Below are 20,091 nucleotides of genomic sequence, written 5' to 3'. Positions count from 1 at the left end.
GGAGAGGAGACCAGTGGGGAGAGGAGAGGAGACCAGTGGGGAGAGGAGAGGAGACCAGTGGGGAGAGGAGAGGAGAGCAGCGGGGAGAGGAGAGGAGAGCAGCGGGGAGAGGAGAGGAGAGCAGCGGGGAGAGGAGAGGAGAGCAGCGGGGAGAGGAGACCAGGAGAGAGCGGGGAGAGGAGAGAGGAGAGAGTGGGGAGAGGAGAGGAGACCAGTGGGGAGAGGAGAGGAGAGCAGTGGGGAGAGGAGAGCAGTGGGGAGGAGAGGAGAGGAGGTGGAGAGAGGAGACCAGTGGGGAGAGGAGAGGAGACCAGTGGGGAGAGGAGAGGAGACCAGTGGGGAGAGGAGGAGAGACCAGTGGGGAGAGGAGGAGAGCAGTGGGGAGAGGAGAGGAGAGCGGTGGAGAGAGGAGAGGAGAGCGGTGGAGAGAGGAGACCAGTGGGGAGAGGAGAGGAGAGCGGTGGAGAGAGGAGACCAGTGGGGAGAGGAGAGGAGAGCGGTGGAGAGAGGAGACCAGTGGGGAGAGGAGAGGAGAGCGGTGGAGAGAGGAGAGCAGTGGGGAGAGGAGAGGAGACCAGTGGGGAGAGGAGAGCAGTGGGGAGAGGGAGGAGACCAGTGGGGAGAGGAGAGCAGTGGGGAGAGGAGAGGAGAGGAGAGCAGTGGAGAGAGGAGAGCAGTGGGGAGAGGAGAGGAGAGCGGTGGAGAGAGGAGACCAGTGGGGAGAGGAGAGGAGAGCGGTGGAGAGAGGAGAGCAGTGGGGAGAGGAGAGGAGACCAGTGGGGAGAGGAGAGCAGTGGGGAGAGGAGACCAGTGGGGAGAGGAGAGCAGTGCTATGTAAAAATGTACCCTCACAAATCCCAGGATGGTCAAGCTGTCATCTAAGTCAAATCAGTCTGGTGGGTCAGCCTGTTCGCCTGGCTGGGTGTGTGCATGTATGTGCATTTGTGTCTGGCCTGGCAGCAGAGTGTAGCAATGTCAACAGCACCCCACTTAACGCCTAGCTTGCTAATATTATCTCTGTGCAAGGTTGGCTGTGTCTCCGTTCATGATCTCCAACTATTTCTGAGCGCCTCCCTTCCACCCTCGCTCTCTCCCACCCTCTGTCCTTCCCTTGCACCCCCACTCTCTCCCACCCTCTGTCCCTCCCTTCCACCCTCACTCTCTCCCACCCTCTGTCCCTCCCTTCTATCCCCACTTTCTCCCAACCTCCGTCCCTCCTCAGTGCAGTGGAGTGACTCATCCCCTTTGCAGCCATATTGCTATCAGAGAGACCGTATTGCTATAAGAGAGACCGTGTTGCTATCAGAGAGACCGTGTTGCTATCAGAGAGACCGTATTGCTATCAGAGAGACCGTGTTGCTATCAGAGAGACCGTATTGCTATCAGAGAGACCGTATTGCTATCAGAGAGACCGTATTGCTATCAGAGAGACCGTATTGCTATCAGAGAGACCGTATTGCTATCAGAGAGACCGTATTGCTATCAGAGAGACCGTATTGCTATCAGAGAGACCGTATTGCTATCAGAGAGACCGTATGCTATCAGAGAGACCGTATTGCTATCAGAGAGACCGTGTTGCTATCAGAGAGACCGTGTTGCTATCAGAGAGACCGTATTGCTATCAGAGAGACCGTATTGCTATCAGAGAGACCGTGTTGCTATCAGAGAGACCGTGTTGCTATCAGAGAGACCGTGTTGCTATCAGAGAGACCGTGTTGCTATCAGAGAGACCGTGTTGCTATCAGAGAGACCGTGTTGCTATCAGAGAGACCGTATTGCTATCAGAGAGACCGTATTGCTATCAGAGAGACCGTATTGCTATCAGAGAGACCGTATTGCTATCAGAGAGACCGTGTTGCTATCAGAGAGACCGTGTTGCTATCAGAGAGACCGTATTGCTATCAGAGAGACCGTATTGCTATCAGAGAGACCGTATTGCTATCAGAGAGACCGTATTGCTATCAGAGAGACCGTGTTGCTATCAGAGAGACCGTGTTGCTATCAGAGAGACCGTGTTGCTATCAGAGAGACCGTATTGCTATCAGAGAGACCGTATTGCTATCAGAGAGACCGTATTGCTATCAGAGAGACCGTATTGCTATCAGAGAGACCGTGTTGCTATCAGAGAGACCGTGTTGCTATCAGAGAGACCGTGTTGCTATCAGAGAGACCGTGTTGCTATCAGAGAGACCGTATTGCTATATCAGAGAGACCGTATTGCTATCAGAGAGACCGTATTGCTATCAGAGAGACCGTGTTGCTATCAGAGAGACCGTGTTGCTATCAGAGAGACCGTATTGCTATCAGAGAGACCGTATTGCTATCAGAGAGACCGTGTTGCTATCAGAGAGACCGTGTTGCTATCAGAGAGACCGTGTTGCTATCAGAGAGACCGTATTGCTATCAGAGAGACCGTGTTGCTATCAGAGAGACCGTGTTGCTATCAGAGAGACCGTGTTGCTATCAGAGAGACCGTGTTGCTATCAGAGAGACCGTGTTGCTATCAGAGAGACCGTATTGCTATCAGAGAGACCGTATTGCTATCAGAGAGACCGTATTGCTATCAGAGAGACTTGAGCAGAGCGACACCAGCTTCTCACACAACACAACAACAAAACAACACACCACAACACAAGCATTGCTGTTGAAAGTAACTGCTGTTGAAACTCTGCACCAATCAGTTCTAGCACATTCGAGGCTGCTGCCTACAGGCATAGACTAGGAATCACTGGCCACATTAAGGGATGGAACACTGGTCACTTTAATAATGTTTATATATCTGGCATTACTCATCTCATATGTATATACTGAATTATATCCTATTCTATGGTATCTCATTCACTTAATAATGTTTATATATCTGGCATTACTCATCTCATATGTATATACTGAATTATATCCTATTCTATGGTATCTCATTCACTTAATAATGTTTATATATCTGGCATTAATCATCTCATATATATACTGTATTCTATACTATTCTATGGTATCTCATTCACTTAATAATGTTTATATATCTGGCATTACTCATCTCATATCTTATGTACTGTATTCTCTACTATCCTACGGTATCTTAGTCACTTTATAAGGTTTATATATCTGTCATTAATCATCTCATATGTATATACTGTTTTCTAAACTATTCTACGGTATCTTAGTCCTTCCGCTCTGACATCGCCCGTCCATATGTACATAGTCTTAGTTCATTCCTTACTTAGATTTGTGGTATATATTGTGTAATTTGTTAGGTATTACTTGTTAGATATTACTGCACTGTTGGAGCTAGGAACACCAGCATTTAGTTAGATATTACTGCACTGTTGGAGCTAGAAACACCAGCATTTAGTTAGATATTACTGCACTGTTGGAGCTAGAAACACCAGCATTTAGTTAGATATTACTGCACTGTTGGAGCTAGAAACACCAGCATTTAGTTAGATACTACTGCACTGTTGGAGCTAGGAACACCAGCATTTAGTTAGATATTACTGCACTGTTGGAGCTAGGAACACCAGCATTTAGTTAGATATTACTGCACTGTTGGAGCTAGAAACACCAGCATTTAGTTAGATACTACTGCACTGTTGGAGCTAGGAACACCAGCATTTAGTTAGATATTACTGCACTGTTGGAGCTAGGAACACCAGCATTTAGTTAGATACTACTGCACTGTTGGAGCTAGGAACACCAGCATTTAGTTAGATACTACTGCACTGTTGGAGCTAGGAACACCAGCATTTAGTTAGATACTACTGCACTGTTGGAGCTAGGAACACCAGCATTTAGTTAGATACTACTGCACTGTTGGAGCTAGAAACACAAGCATTTAGTTAGATACTACTGCACTGTTGGAGCTAGGAACACCAGCATTTAGTTAGATACTACTGCACTGTTGGAGCTAGGAACACCAGCATTTAGTTAGATACTACTGCACTGTTGGAGCTAGAAACACAAGCATTTAGTTAGATACTACTGCACTGTTGGAGCTAGGAACACCAGCATTTAGTTAGATACTACTGCACTGTTGGAGCTAGGAACACCAGCATTTAGTTATATACTACTGTTGGAGCTAGAAACACAAGCATTTAGTTAGATACTACTGTTGGAGCTAGAAACACAAGCATTTAGTTAGATACTACTGTTGGAGCTAGAAACACAAGCATTTAGTTAGATATTACTGTTGGAGCTAGAAACACAAGCATTTAGTTAGATACTACTGTTGGAGCTAGAAACACAAGCATTTAGTTAGATACTACTGTTGGAGCTAGAAACACAAGCATTTAGTTAGATATTACTGTTGGAGCTAGTAACACAAGCATTTAGTTAGATATTACTGTTGGAGCTAGAAACACAAGCATTTAGTTAGATACTACTGTTGGAGCTAGAAACACAAGCATTTAGTTAGATACTAGTGTTGGAGCTAGAAACACAAGCATTTAGTTAGATACTACTGTTGGAGCTAGTAACACAAGCATTTAGTTAGATATTACTGTTGGAGCTGGGAACACAAGCATTTAGTTAGATACTACTGTTGGAGCTAGTAACACAAGCATTTAGTTAGATACTACTGCACTGTTGGAGCTAGGAACATAAGCATTTAGTTAGATACTACTGTTGGAGCTAGAAACACAAGCATTTAGTTAGATATTACTGCACTGTTGGAGCTAGTAACACAAGCATTTAGTTAGATATTACTGGAGCTTGAAACACAAGCATTTAGTTAGATATTACTGGAGCTTGAAACACAAGCATTTAGTTAGATACTACTGTTGGAGCTAGTAACACAAGAATTTAGTTAGATATTACTGTTGGAGCTAGAAACACAAGCATTTAGTTAGATATTACTGCACTGTTGGAGCTAGGAACACAAGCATTTAGTTAGATATTACTGCACTGTTGGAGCTAGGAACACAAGCATTTAGTTAGATATTACTGCACTGTTGGAGCTAGGAACACAAGCATTTAGTTAGATATTACTGTTGGAGCTAGAACACACACATTTAGTTAGATACTACTGCACTGTTGGAGCTAGAAACACCAGCATTTAGTTAGATACTACTGTTGGAGCTAGTAACACAAGCATTTAGTTAGATATTACTGTTGGATCTAGAAACACAAGCATTTAGTTAGATATTACTGCACTGTTGGAGCTAGGAACACAAGCATTTAGTTAGATATTACTGCACTGTTGGAGCTAGGAACACAAGCATTTAGTTAGATATTACTGTTGGAGCTAGAACACACACATTTAGTTAGATACTACTGCACTGTTGGAGCTAGAAACACCAGCATTTAGTTAGATACTACTGTTGGAGCTAGTAACACAAGCATTTAGTTAGATATTACTGTTGGATCTAGAAACACAAGCATTTAGTTAGATATTACTGCACTGTTGGAGCTAGGAACACAAGCATTTAGTTAGATACTACTGCACTGTTGGAGCTAGGAACACAAGCATTTAGTTAGATACTACTGCACTGTTGGAGCTAGGAACACCAGCATTTAGTTAGATACTACTGCACTGTTGGAGCTAGGAACACCAGCATTTAGTTAGATACTACTGCACTGTTGGAGCTAGGAACACAAGCATTTAGTTAGATACAACTGCACTGTTGGAGCTAGAAACACCAGCATTTAGTTAGATACTACTGCACTGTTGGAGCTAGGAACACAAGCATTTAGTTAGATACTACTGCACTGTTGGAGCTAGGAACACAAGCATTTAGTTAGATACTACTGCACTGTTGGAGCTAGGAACACCAGCATTTAGTTAGATACTACTGCACTGTTGGAGCTAGGAACACCAGCATTTAGTTAGATATTACTGCACTGTTGGAACTAGGAACACGAGCATTTAGTTAGATACTACTGCACTGTTGGAGCTAGGAACACCAGCATTTAGTTGGATACTACTGCACTGTTGGAGCTGGGAACACACGCATTTAGTTAGATACTACTGTTGGAGCTGGGAACACACGCATTTAGTTAGATACTACTGTTGGAGCTAGAAACACAAGCATTTAGTTAGATATTACTGTTGGAGCTAGGAACACAAGCATTTAGTTAGATACTACTGCACTGTTGGAGCTAGAAACACAAGCATTTAGTTAGATACTACTGTTGGAGCTAGTAACACAAGCATTTAGTTAGATATTACTGTTGGAGCTAGAAACACAAGCATTTAGTTAGATACTACTGCACTGTTGGAGCTAGAAACACAAGCATTTAGTTAGATACTACTGCACTGTTGGAGCTAGAAACACAAGCATTTAGTTAGATACTACTGCACTGTTGGAGCTAGGAACACCAGCATTTAGTTAGATACTACTGCACTGTTGGAGCTGGGAACACACGCATTTAGTTAGATACTACTGTTGGAGCTAGTAACACAAGCATTTAGTTAGATATTACTGTTGGATCTAGAAACACAAGCATTTAGTTAGATATTACTGCATTTAGTTAGAGCTAGGAAACACAAGCATTTAGTTAGATACTACTGCACTGTTGGAGCTAGGAACACAAGCATTTAGTTAGATACTACTGCACTGTTGGAGCTAGGAACACAAGCATTTAGTTAGATACTACTGCACTGTTGGAGCTAGGAACACCAGCATTTAGTTAGATACTACTGCACTGTTGGAGCTAGGAACACAAGCATTTAGTTAGATACAACTGCACTGTTGGAGCTAGAAACACCAGCATTTAGTTAGATACTACTGCACTGTTGGAGCTAGGAACACAAGCATTTAGTTAGATACTACTGCACTGTTGGAGCTAGGAACACAAGCATTTAGTTAGATACTACTGCACTGTTGGAGCTAGGAACACCAGCATTTAGTTAGATACTACTGCACTGTTGGAGCTAGGAACACCAGCATTTAGTTAGATACTACTGCACTGTTGGAGCTAGGAACACAAGCATTTAGTTAGATACTACTGCACTGTTGGAGCTAGGAACACCAGCATTTAGTTAGATACTACTGCACTGTTGGAGCTGGGAACACAAGCATTTAGTTAGATACTACTGTTGGAGCTAGTAACACAAGCATTTAGTTAGATATTACTGTTGGATCTAGAAACACAAGCATTTAGTTAGATATTACTGCACTGTTGGAGCTAGGAACACAAGCATTTAGTTAGATATTACTGCACTGTTGGAGCTAGGAACACAAGCATTTAGTTAGATATTACTGTTGGAGCTAGTAACACAAGCATTTAGTTAGATATTACTGTTGGAGCTAGAAACACACACATTTAGTTAGATACTACTGCACTGTTGGAGCTAGAAACACACACATTTAGTTAGATACTACTGCACTGTTGGAGCTAGAAACACCAGCATTTAGTTAGATATTACTGCACTGTTGGAGCTAGGAACACAAGCATTTAGTTAGATACTACTGCACTGTTGGAGCTAGGAACACCAGCATTTAGTTAGATACTACTGCACTGTTGGAGCTAGGAACACCAGCATTTAGTTAGATACTACTGTTGGAGCTAGGAACACAGGCATTTAGTTAGATATTACTGTTGGAGCTAGGAACACAGGCATTTAGTTAGATACTACTGTACTGTTGGAGCTAGGAACACAAGCATTTAGTTAGATACTACTGCACTGTTGGAGCTAGAAACACAAGCATTTAGTTAGATACTACTGTTGGAGCTAGTAACACAAGCATTTGGTTAGATATTACTGCACTGTTGGAGCTAGGAACACAAGCATTTAGTTAGATACTATTGGACTGTTGGAGCTAGAAACACAAGCATTTAGTTAGATACTACTGTTGGAGCTAGTAACACAAGCATTTAGTTAGATATTACTGTTGGAGCTTGAAACACAAGCATTTAGTTAGATATTACTTTTGGAGCTTGAAACACAAGCATTTAGTTAGATATTACTGTTGGAGCTAGTAACACAAGCATTTAGTTAGATATTACTGTTGGAGCTAGAAACACAAGCATTTAGTTAGATATTACTGTTGGAGCTGGGAACACAAGCATTTAGTTAGATACTACTGTTGGAGCTAGTAACACAAGCATTTAGTTAGATATTACTGGACTGTTGGAGCTAGAAACACCAGCATTTAGTTAGATATTACTGCACTGTTGGAGCTAGGAACACCAGCATTTAGTTAGATACTACTGCACTGTTGGAGCTAGGAACACAAGCATTTAGTTACATACTACTGCACTGTTGGAGCTAGGAACACCAGCATTTAGTTAGATACTATTGCACTGTTGGAACTAGGAACACAAGCATTTAGTTAGATATTACTGTTGGAGCTAGTAACACAAGCATTTAGTTAGATATTACTGTTGGAGCTAGAAACACACACATTTAGTTAGATACTACTGCACTGTTGGAGCTAGAAACACCAGCATTTAGTTAGATACTACTGCACTGTTGGAGCTAGGAACACCAGCATTTAGTTAGATACTACTGCACTGTTGGAGCTAGGAACACCAGCATTTAGTTAGATACTACTGCACTGTTGGAGCTAGGAACACAAGCATTTAGTTAGATACTACTGCACTGTTGGAGCTAGGAACACCAGCATTTAGTTAGATATTACTGCACTGTTGGAACTAGGAACACGAGCATTTAGTTAGATACTACTGCACTGTTGGAGCTAGGAACACCAGCATTTAGTTAGATACTACTGCACTGTTGGAGCTAGGAACACAAGCATTTAGTTACATACTACTGCACTGTTGGAGCTAGTAACACAAGCATTTAGTTAGATATTACTGTTGGAGCTAGAAACACAAGCATTTAGTTAGATATTACTGCACTGTTGGAGCTAGGAACACAAGCATTTAGTTAGATATTACTGCACTGTTGGAGCTAGGAACACAAGCATTTAGTTAGATATTACTGTTGGAGCTAGTAACACAAGCATTTAGTTAGATATTACTGTTGGATCTAGAAACACAAGCATTTAGTTAGATACTACTGCACTGTTGGAGCTAGGAACACAAGCATTTAGTTAGATACTACTGCACTGTTGGAGCTAGGAACACCAGCATTTAGTTAGATACTACTGCACTGTTGGAGCTAGGAACACAAGCATTTAGTTAGATACTACTGCACTGTTGGAGCTAGAAACACACACATTTAGTTAGATACTACTGCACTGTTGGAGCTAGAAACACCAGCATTTAGTTAGATACTACTGCACTGTTGGAGCTAGGAACACCAGCATTTAGTTAGATACTACTGCACTGTTGGAGCTAGAAACACCAGCATTTAGTTAGATACTACTGTTGGAGCTAGTAACACAAGCATTTAGTTAGATATTACTGTTGGATCTAGAAACACAAGCATTTAGTTAGATATTACTGCACTGTTGGAGCTAGGAACACAAGCATTTAGTTAGATACTACTGCACTGTTGGAGCTAGGAACACAAGCATTTAGTTAGATACTACTGCACTGTTGGAGCTAGGAACACAAGCATTTAGTTAGATACTACTGCACTGTTGGAGCTAGGAACACCAGCATTTAGTTAGATACTACTGCACTGTTGGAGCTAGGAACACAAGCATTTAGTTAGATACAACTGCACTGTTGGAGCTAGAAACACCAGCATTTAGTTAGATACTACTGCACTGTTGGAGCTAGGAACACAAGCATTTAGTTAGATACTACTGCACTGTTGGAGCTAGGAACACAAGCATTTAGTTAGATACTACTGCACTGTTGGAGCTAGGAACACCAGCATTTAGTTAGATACTACTGCACTGTTGGAGCTAGGAACACCAGCATTTAGTTAGATATTACTGCACTGTTGGAACTAGGAACACGAGCATTTAGTTAGATACTACTGCACTGTTGGAGCTAGGAACACCAGCATTTAGTTAGATACTACTGCACTGTTGGAGCTGGGAACACACGCATTTAGTTAGATACTACTGTTGGAGCTAGTAACACAAGCATTTAGTTAGATATTACTGTTGGATCTAGAAACACAAGCATTTAGTTAGATATTACTGCACTGTTGGAGCTAGGAACACAAGCATTTAGTTAGATATTACTGCACTGTTGGAGCTAGGAACACAAGCATTTAGTTAGATATTACTGTTGGAGCTAGTAACACAAGCATTTAGTTAGATATTACTGTTGGAGCTAGAAACACACACATTTAGTTAGATACTACTGCACTGTTGGAGCTAGAAACACACACATTTAGTTAGATAACTGCACTGTTGGACTAGAAACACATTTAGTTAGATACTACTGCACTGTTGGAGCTAGAAACACCAGCATTTAGTTAGATATTACTGCACTGTTGGAGCTAGGAACACAAGCATTTAGTTAGATACTACTGCACTGTTGGAGCTAGGAACACCAGCATTTAGTTAGATACTACTGCACTGTTGGAGCTAGGAACACCAGCATTTAGTTAGATACTACTGCACTGTTGGAGCTAGGAACACCAGCATTTAGTTAGATATTACTGTTGGAGCTAGGAACACAAGCATTTAGTTAGATACTACTGCACTGTTGGAGCTAGAAACACAAGCATTTAGTTAGATATTACTGTTGGAGCTAGTAACACAAGCATTTAGTTAGATATTACTGTTGGAGCTAGAAACACACACATTTAGTTAGATACTACTGCACTGTTGGAGCTAGAAACACCAGCATTTAGTTAGATACTACTGCACTGTTGGAGCTAGGAACACAATCATTTAGTTAGATACTACTGCACTGTTGGAGCTAGAAACACCAGCATTTAGTTAGATACTACTGCACTGTTGGAGCTAGGAACACCAGCATTTAGTTAGATACTACTGCACTGTTGGAGCTAGGAACACCAGCATTTAGTTAGATATTACTGCACTGTTGGAACTAGGAACACGAGCATTTAGTTAGATACTACTGCACTGTTGGAGCTAGGAACACCAGCATTTAGTTAGATACTACTGCACTGTTGGAGCTGGGAACACAAGCATTTAGTTAGATACTACTGTTGGAGCTAGTAACACAAGCATTTAGTTAGATATTACTGCACTGTTGGAGCTAGGAACACAAGCATTTAGTTAGATATTACTGCACTGTTGGAGCTAGGAACACAAGCATTTAGTTAGATATTACTGCACTGTTGGAGCTAGGAACACAAGCATTTAGTTAGATATTACTGTTGGAGCTAGTAACACAAGCATTTAGTTAGATATTACTGTTGGAGCTAGAAACACACACATTTAGTTAGATACTACTGCACTGTTGGAGCTAGAAACACCAGCATTTAGTTAGATATTACTGTTGGAGCTAGAAACACACACATTTAGTTAGATACTACTGCACTGTTGGAGCTAGGAACACCAGCATTTAGTTAGATACTACTGCACTGTTGGAGCTAGGAATACCAGCATTTAGTTAGATACTACTGCACTGTTGGAGCTAGGAACACAAGCATTTAGTTAGATACTACTGCACTGTTGGAGCTAGGAACACCAGCATTTAGTTAGATACTACTGTTGGAGCAAGTAACACAAGCATTTAGTTAGATATTACTGTTGGAGCTAGAAACACAAGCATTTAGTTAGATATTACTGTTGGAGCTAGGAACACAAGCATTTAGTTAGATACTACTGCACTGTTGGAGCTAGAAACACAAGCATTTAGTTAGATACTACTGTTGGAGCTAGAAGCACAAGCATTTGGTTAGATATTACTGCACTGTTGGAGCTAGGAACACAAGCATTTAGTTAGATACTATTGGACTGTTGGAGCTAGAAACACAAGCATTTAGCTAGATACTACTGCACTGTTGGAGCTAGGAACATAAGCATTTAGTTAGATACTACTGTTGGAGCTAGTAACACAAGCATTTAGTTAGATATTACTGTTGGAGCTTGAAACACAAGCATTTAGTTAGATATTACTTTTGGAGCTTGAAACACAAGCATTTAGTTAGATATTACTGTTGGAGCTAGTAACACAAGCATTTAGTTAGATACTACTGTTGGAGCTAGTAACACAAGCATTTAGTTAGATATTACTGTTGGAGCTAGAAACACAAGCATTTAGTTAGATATTACTGTTGGAGCTGGGAACACAAGCATTTAGTTAGATACTACTGTTGGAGCTAGTAACACAAGCATTTAGTTAGATATTACTGTTGGAGCTAGAAACACACACATTTAGTTAGATACTACTGGACTGTTGGAGCTAGAAACACCAGCATTTAGTTAGATATTACTGCACTGTTGGAGCTAGGAACACAAGCATTTAGTTAGATACTACTGCACTGTTGAAACTATAAACACAAGCATTTAGTTAGATACTACTGCACTGTTGGAGCTAGAAACACAAGCATTTAGTTAGATACTACTGCACTGTTGGAGCTAGAAACACCAGCATTTAGTTAGATACTACTGCACTGTTGGAGCTAGAAACACAAGCATTTAGTTAGATACTACTGCACTGTTGGAGCTAGGAACATAAGCATTTAGTTAGATACTACTGCACTGTTGGAGCTAGAAACCCAAGCATTTAGTTAGATACTACTGCACTGTTGGAGCTAGGAACACCAGCATTTAGTTAGATACTATTGCACTGTTGGAGCTAGGAACACCAGCATTTAGTTAGATACTATTGCACTGTTGGAACTAGGAACATGAGCATTTAGTTAGATACTACTGTTGGAGCTAGTAACACAAGCATTTAGTTAGATATTACTGTTGGAGCTAGAAACACAAGCATTTAGTTAGATACTACTGCAGTTGGAGCTGGGAACACAAGCATTTCACTACACCCACAATAACATCTGTTAACCGTGTGTATGTGACAAATAACATTTGTTTTTAATTTAAATTAAGAGAGGAGAGGACTATGGGAAAAGGTGTTCTACAGTAAGACAATGATGCTGTCTGGAGGGGGAGGAGGGGGTCTGGAGGGGGTGTTCTACAGTAAGACATTGAGGCTGTCTGGAGGGGGAGGGGGGGAGGGTGTTCTACAGTAAGACATTGAGGCTGTCTGGAGGGGGGGGGGGGTGTTCTACAGTAAGACATTGAGGCTGTCTGGAGGGGGGGGGGTGTTCTAGGGAGGCTGTTCTACAGTAAGACATTGAGGCTGTCTGGAGGGGGGTGTTCTACAGTAAGACATTGAGGCTGTCTGGAGGGGGGGGGGGGTGTTCTACAGTAAGACATTGTCGCTGTCTGGAGGGGGGGAGGGGGGAGGGGGTGTTCTACAGTAAGACATTGAGGCTGTCTGGAGGGGGAGGGGGTGTTCTACAGTAAGACATTGAGGCTGCCTGGAGGGGGGGGTGTTCTAGGAGGGGGAGGGGGTGTTTTACAGTAAGACATTGAGGCTGTCTGGAGGGGGAGGAGGGGGAGGGGTGTTCTACAGTAAGACATTGAGGCTGTCTGGAGGGGGAGGGGGTGTTCTACAGTAAGACATTGAGGCTGTCTGGAGGGGGGGAGGGGTGTTCTACAGTAAGACATTGAGGCTGTCTGGAGGGGGAGGGGGAGGGGGTGTTCTACAGTAAGACATTGAGGCTGTCTGGAGGGGGAGGGGGTGTTCTACAGTAAGACATTGAGGCTGTCTGGAGGGGGAGGAGGGGGTTCTACAGTAGGGGCTGTGTTCTACAGTAAGACATTGTGGCTGTCTGGAGGGGGGGGGGAGGTTCTACAGTAAGACATTGAGGCTGTCTGGAGGGGGAGGAGGGGTCTGGAGGGGTGTTCTACAGTAAGACATTGAGGCTGTCTGGAGGGGAGGAGGGGGAGGGGGCTGTTCTACAGTAAGACATTGAGGCTGTCTGGAGGGGGAGGGGGTGTTCTACAGTAAGACATTGAGGCTGTCTGGAGGGGGGGGGTGTTCTAGGAGGGGTCTGGAGGGGTGTTCTACAGTAAGACATTGAGGCTGTCTGGAGGGGGGGGGGGGTGTTCTACAGTAAGACATTGAGGCTGTCTGGAGGGGGAGGGGGTGTTCTACAGTAAGACATTGAGGCTGTCTGGAGGGGGAGGGGGTGTTCTACAGTAAGACATTGAGGCTGTCTGGAGGGGGAGGGGGTGTTCTAAGACAGTAAGACATTGAGGCTGTCTGGAGGGGGAGGAGGAGGCTGTCTGGAGGGGGTGTTCTACAGTAAGACATTGAGGCTGTCTGGGGGAGGGGGGGAGGGGGTGTTCTACAGTAAGACATTGAGGATGTCTGGAGGGGGAGGAGGTGATGAACAGCATATGACCAATACATTCTGATTAGATTCATATGAAGGACTTCTGAATGTAGTAAACAACAGGTAACTGTGAAACACAATAAACACTGTATTTGGCCATTAACCCCAATTACACTGTGAAACCAAAGACTTCCCGTAAACAGGTATGACCCCTTTATAATGCCTTATCATCCCCTGCCCACCCTATCTTGCTGGGTCCAGTACGTGTCTCTAATATAATACCACTGACATCAATCAAGGGCCCTTTCACACTACACAGCCAAGCTGAGCCGAGCCGAGCCGAGTCGAGCCAAATCGAGCCGAATCGAGTCAAGCTGAGCCGAGTAAAGCCGAGCCGAGTCAAGCCAAGCCGAGCCGAGTCGAGCCGAGTCAAGCCGAGCCGAGTCAAGCCGAGCCGAGTCGAGCTGGCACGGTTACATATCCACCATAAGTCCTGGAATGGTCAAAAGAAAGGCAATATCTGACCCAGCTTGGTACGGTTTGGGTTGACAGGATATTGTATGAAAACGGTACACGTGTCATCTCACCTTTTCCTGTCAGAGAAGACAAACTTGCGTAGCTTCAGGTCTCCTAATACGACGCCATGCTGGTGACAGTGTGACACGGCCGACGCCACCTGGTGAAAGAGCTGTGCCGCCCGCTCCTCGTCCAAACGCTTGCAGCTCTTAACGAAGGTGTGCATGTCCCCGTGGTCCTTCTCTAGGAAGACGTATGCCCAACGCTCTCCCAGGACAATGTCTCGGATACAGCTGATGTTCCTGTGGACCGGCAGGATGCGGTAGGCCCGAATCTTCTCCTGGTACAGACCCATGTCAAACATCTGTGAGAACAAGAGAGAGGAGACAGGGATCTATCGATCAGGATTCAGATGTATTAGCTTAGAGTTTGGCCTCATTGGTGTGAGTCAATACGTATTATAATCGTCTAACAAATCCAATCCATTGAAACAACTGATTTCAAATGTTTAGTATTTAAACCTGTAGGCTATCAGTGTGGACTGAGCTTATTTATGAGAGTTTTGCCCCCAAGGGGTGGAGAGAGCGGACTTCCACCAATAATAACGTTTGTATGTTACTTATTAATGTGTTAAAATTAGGGGACGCAGGTCTCCCAAACTACACCTGGCTTTAATCTCATCTGTGATCAAGGTTGGTCTTTATTTAAGCACCTGGAACAGGAGAATGATGACTCTACATTTCCACTCCGGTGTTTACATGGGGTGGTGTTTTCTACTGACGTGAATATACAAATGAGAGGAGTTGATAAACAGCAGAGAGGGTGTGATGTGTGAAATCATCGTAACATAAGCTAATGTAAGGTGGCCAAGGTCAAGTAGGCTTTTACGGTATTATTAGGCTTTTACGGTATTATTAGGCTTTTACGGTATTATTAGGCTTTTACGGTATTATTAGGCTTTTACGGTATTATTAGGCTTTTACGGTATTATTAGGCTTTTACGGTATTATTAGGCATTAGGCTTTTTACCATATTAGGCTTTTACCGTATTAGTAGGCTTTTACCGTATTAGTAGGCTATTACTGTATTAGTAGGCTATTACTGTATTATTAGGCTTTTACGGTATTATTAGGCTTTTACGGTATTATTAGGCTTTTACCGTATTAGTAGGCTATTACTGTATTATTAGGCTTTTACGGTATTATTAGGCTTTTACGGTATTATTAGGCTTTTACCGTATTATTAGGCTTTTACCGTATTAGTAGGCTATTACTGTATTATTAGGCTTTTACTGTATTATTAGGCTTTTACTGTATTATTAGGCTTTTACCGTATTAGTAGGCTATTACCGTATTATTAGGCTTTTACCGTATTAGTAGGCTTTTACCGTATTAGTAGGCTTTTACTGTATTATTAGGCTTTTACCGTATTAGTAGGCTATTACCGTATTATTAGGCTTTTACCGTATTAGTAGGCTTTTACTGTATTATTAGGCTTTTACCGTATTAGTAGGCTTTTACTGTATTATTAGGCTTTTACCGTATTAGTAGGCTTTTACGGTATTATTAGGCATTAGGCTTTTTACCATATTAGGCTTTTACCGTATTAGTAGGCTTTTACCGTATTATTAGGCTTTTACCGTATTAGTAGGCTATTACTGTATTATTAGGCTATTACTGTATTATTAGGCTTTTACGGTATTATTAGGCTTTTACGGTATTATTAGGCTTTTACGGTATTATTAGGCTTTTACCGTATTAGTAGGCTATTACTGTATTATTAGGCTTTTACGGTATTATTAGGCTTTTACGGTATTAGTAGGCTTTTACGGTATTATTAGGCTTTTACCGTATTAGTAGGCTATTACTGTATTATTAGGCTTTTACTGTATTATTAGGCTTTTACCGTATTATTAGGCTTTTACTGTATTATTAGGCTTTTACCGTATTAGTAGGCTTTTACCGTATTATTAGGCTTTTACCGTATTAGTAGGCTTTTACTGTATTATTAGGCTTTTACCGTATTAGTAGGCTATTACCGTATTATTAGGCTTTTACCGTATTAGTAGGCTTTTACTGTATTATTAGGCTTTTACCGTATTAGTAGGCTTTTACTGTATTATTAGGCTTTTACCGTATTATTACTCAATGTGAAAAAGGCGCAAGGGGTATTTGGATCATTGGCCACTGCTCATCAATGCATCACGTAATGAATAAATGAATGATTTCAGGTGATTTAAATAGGCTACGGTCACATTATTATTTCAGTTAAAACGTTGTATAATGACACCAAAGGGTTCATGAAGACTAGGCTTCGTGTGAGGTTGTGTGCTGTTGAGCAACACACCACATCTCAGAAACAGTCATTCATTCAAAGAAATTGCACAATGACTGGTTATGATCTTTGGACTTACCTTGCACACCAGCGCGTCTCCAGTGTCAATGTTGAGTGCGCTGTGCATCCTGTCCCTGTCAGCCATATGTAGGAGCAGAAACTGGCCTATCCGGGACGGACCTTGATGGGTCGGGCCGCTCAAGGGGACCGGGGACAGCAGTGACCCTGGCGAGCTACCGAGGAGCCCCGCGTCACCCGGAGACTCACTCAGCCTGGCGCATTTAGACACCAGTTCTTCACCCGTTTCTGAGTCCTCCCGTTTCTGTCCGACTCTTCTCGTGCGGATGCATGGGATCGGGTTGCTCCACTTAACGTTTATCATTCTAATAGAGCAAATTATCACTTTGCAAACGCGAATCAATAAACCGTGTATTGTATCCAAATCAGATTACTTTTATGATTAATGGCAAATTGTGCTTTTCATTATTGTAGCTTCCTATGCGCATGGAGCAGCTGCTGTCCCAACGCTTTTCACCAAACTGCAACTCTTACTTTTCAGGTTAAATCTATTTGTATGCTGCATCAAGAATCTGGTAGTGGAATGTATCCTTCAAATACAGTTTCTGTGTCAAACCCTGTCGTCGCTTTTTGGGGACAGCCCCAGTCCAGTCCCCAAAAGGGTCTCTCAAAGGTCCGTCTGGACTGGAGAGAGGATGTCCAGAGAGATCGCGTTGTACTTTCTGGTGTGAAATTCTCCCCGCTGTACGGAGAGAGAGACAAGTCTAGCTGTAGCACAGAGCAGAGAAAGCTACAGCTGATTCCAAAGACTCACGCGCAGTCGAACAGCGCCGCTGGAACTCCGCCCGGTCCAGCCTCCTCTTGAATGACACACGCAGCCTCTGGCGACGATTGAGCAATTCACACACACACACACACACACCACACACGCATTACACAGGCCGATAACCCATCATCATAAATTAATGTGGGTCATATAGCCTACAGTAGGTCTACTATGACAAGGCGACAAGGGCTCAATAAATAGTTAATCTGAACCAAATATTCCTACTATTGTCGATAGGTAGCCTAGAGGTTAAAAGAGCATTGGGCCAGTAACCGATAGGTCGCTGGTTTGAATCTGTGAGCTGACTAGGTTCAAATATTTAGCTGATGTGCCCTTGAGCAAGGGGCTTAACCCTAATTGCACCTATAAATTGCTCTGGTTAAGAGTGTCTGCTAAATCAGAGGTTCCCAAACTGTGGGATGTATTGTGTGTTGTTGACGTCTTCGTGTTCTTTAGTCCATAGATTAAACATGTGTTCTTTAGTCCATAGATGAAACATGTGTTCTTTAGTCCATAGATTAAACATGTGTTCTTTAGTCCATAGATTAAACATGTGTTCTTTAGTCCATAGATGAAACATGTGTTCTTTAGTCCATAGATTAAACATGTGTTCTTTAGTCCATAGATTAAACATGTGTTTTTTAGTCCATAGATTAAACATGTGTTCTTTAGTCCATAGATGAAACATGTGTTCTTTAGTCCATAGATTAAACATGTGTTCTTTAGTCCATAGATTAAACATGTGTTCTTTAGTCCATAGATTAAACATGTGTTCTTTAGTCCATAGATGAAACATGTGTTCTTTAGTCCATAGATTAAACATGTGTTCTTTAGTCCATAGATTAAACATGTGTTCTTTAGTCCATAGATGAAACATGTGTTCTTTAGTCCATAGATTAAACATGTGTTCTTTAGTCCATAGATTAAACATGTGTTTTTTAGTCCATAGATTAAACATTTGTAGAATTTCAGGAATTAAGCTTTAAACCTGCAGATTTCTCACCACCAACAAGAAGGGTGTGAACAGTTTGTGTCATGAACAGTGCTTGTGCCCATTGAAATATATATATATATATATATATATATATATATTTTTTTACCTTTTATTTAACTAGGCAAGTCAGTTATGAACAAATTCTTATTTACAATGACGACCTAACCCGGACAACGCTGGGCCAATTGTGCGCAGCTCTATGGGACTCCCAATTGCGGCCGGGTTGTGATACAGCCTGGAATCGAACCAGGGTCTGTAGTGACGCCTCTAGCACTGAGATGCAGTACCTTAGACAGGTGTGCCACTCGGGAGACCAAATAGACGTTGTGCGGGATATTCCCCAATGCTGGAAGGAGAGCCCTGGGTGAAAATGGCTGGGAACCGCAGTGCTAAATGACTAAAATCTAAATGTATTATCTACTATGAACAGACTCAATACTCTAGCAGGGATTTTCCATAGTTGGAACCTTAGCATTATCTAAAGGACTGTTATTTAGCAGTAGAACATATTTTCCCTGCCGTGCATGTTAGTTGTGTTCGTGACTCACCTCCATAAAGGTTGAGTGGTGGTAGTGCCGGCCTATAGTCTGACTCAAGCATTCACATAAACTGCAGGCCTTCTTGTAAACAAGACTATAGCTGGATCACAGAGAGGGAGAGGTATTGCAAATCAGCCGGGGGTTAGTGTATGCCAACCAAAACCACAAAGAACAAATGCTAAAACAATAGCTACAACACCATCAAATATTTTCACACAAGTAGTCAGATAGCAAAGGGAATAGTCAGCACCTTTTTTAATTGTTGACTGTAAAGTTAAAGTGAGAGTCAGAGGCTGTATCACAAATGGCACCCAATCTATCCTATGCAGTGCACTACTTTTGTTAAAAAGTTATATAGGGAACAGGGTGCTAATTCTCCGCCTGGGTAAGTGATGGTGACTATTTGTCTGTCTCCTGTCTGATGACCTGTGTAGAGGGCCCACTGATGTCACACCATAGCAGAAAGAGGTGCTGAACATAACATAGCATAACATAACACAACACATCACATAGCATAACATAATATTACATATTACAACATAACATATCATAATGTAACATATCATAATGTAACATAACATAGCATAACATAACATAGCATAACATAATATTACATATTACAACATAACATATCATAATGTAACATATCATAATGTAACATAACATAGCATAATGTAACATAACATAGCATAACATAATATTACATATTACAACATAACATATCATAATGTAACATATCATA

At 42.2% G+C, this 20,091-nt stretch overlaps 1 protein-coding gene across 1 annotated transcript in view; it reads right to left on the bottom strand.

Moving 5' to 3' along the window:
- The window catches only part of LOC112236660 (tribbles homolog 1), a 32,029-nt gene extending 13,265 nt beyond the window's left edge, over positions 1-18,764 (bottom strand). Inside the window, 2 exon segments of the mRNA XM_042295058.1 lie at positions 14,710-15,002; positions 17,052-18,764. Of these exon segments, the coding sequence (XP_042150992.1) occupies positions 14,710-15,002; positions 17,052-17,354 (596 nt within the window). The 5' untranslated portion in view covers positions 17,355-18,764.
- Positions 18,765-20,091: the final 1,327 nt, after the last annotated feature.

This window comes from Oncorhynchus tshawytscha, linkage group LG13, assembly GCF_018296145.1.
Source record: "Oncorhynchus tshawytscha isolate Ot180627B linkage group LG13, Otsh_v2.0, whole genome shotgun sequence".
Taxonomy (NCBI): domain Eukaryota; kingdom Metazoa; phylum Chordata; class Actinopteri; order Salmoniformes; family Salmonidae; genus Oncorhynchus; species Oncorhynchus tshawytscha.
Note: the sequence above shows the minus strand (reverse complement) of the source record. Positions and strands in the feature narration are given on the sequence as shown.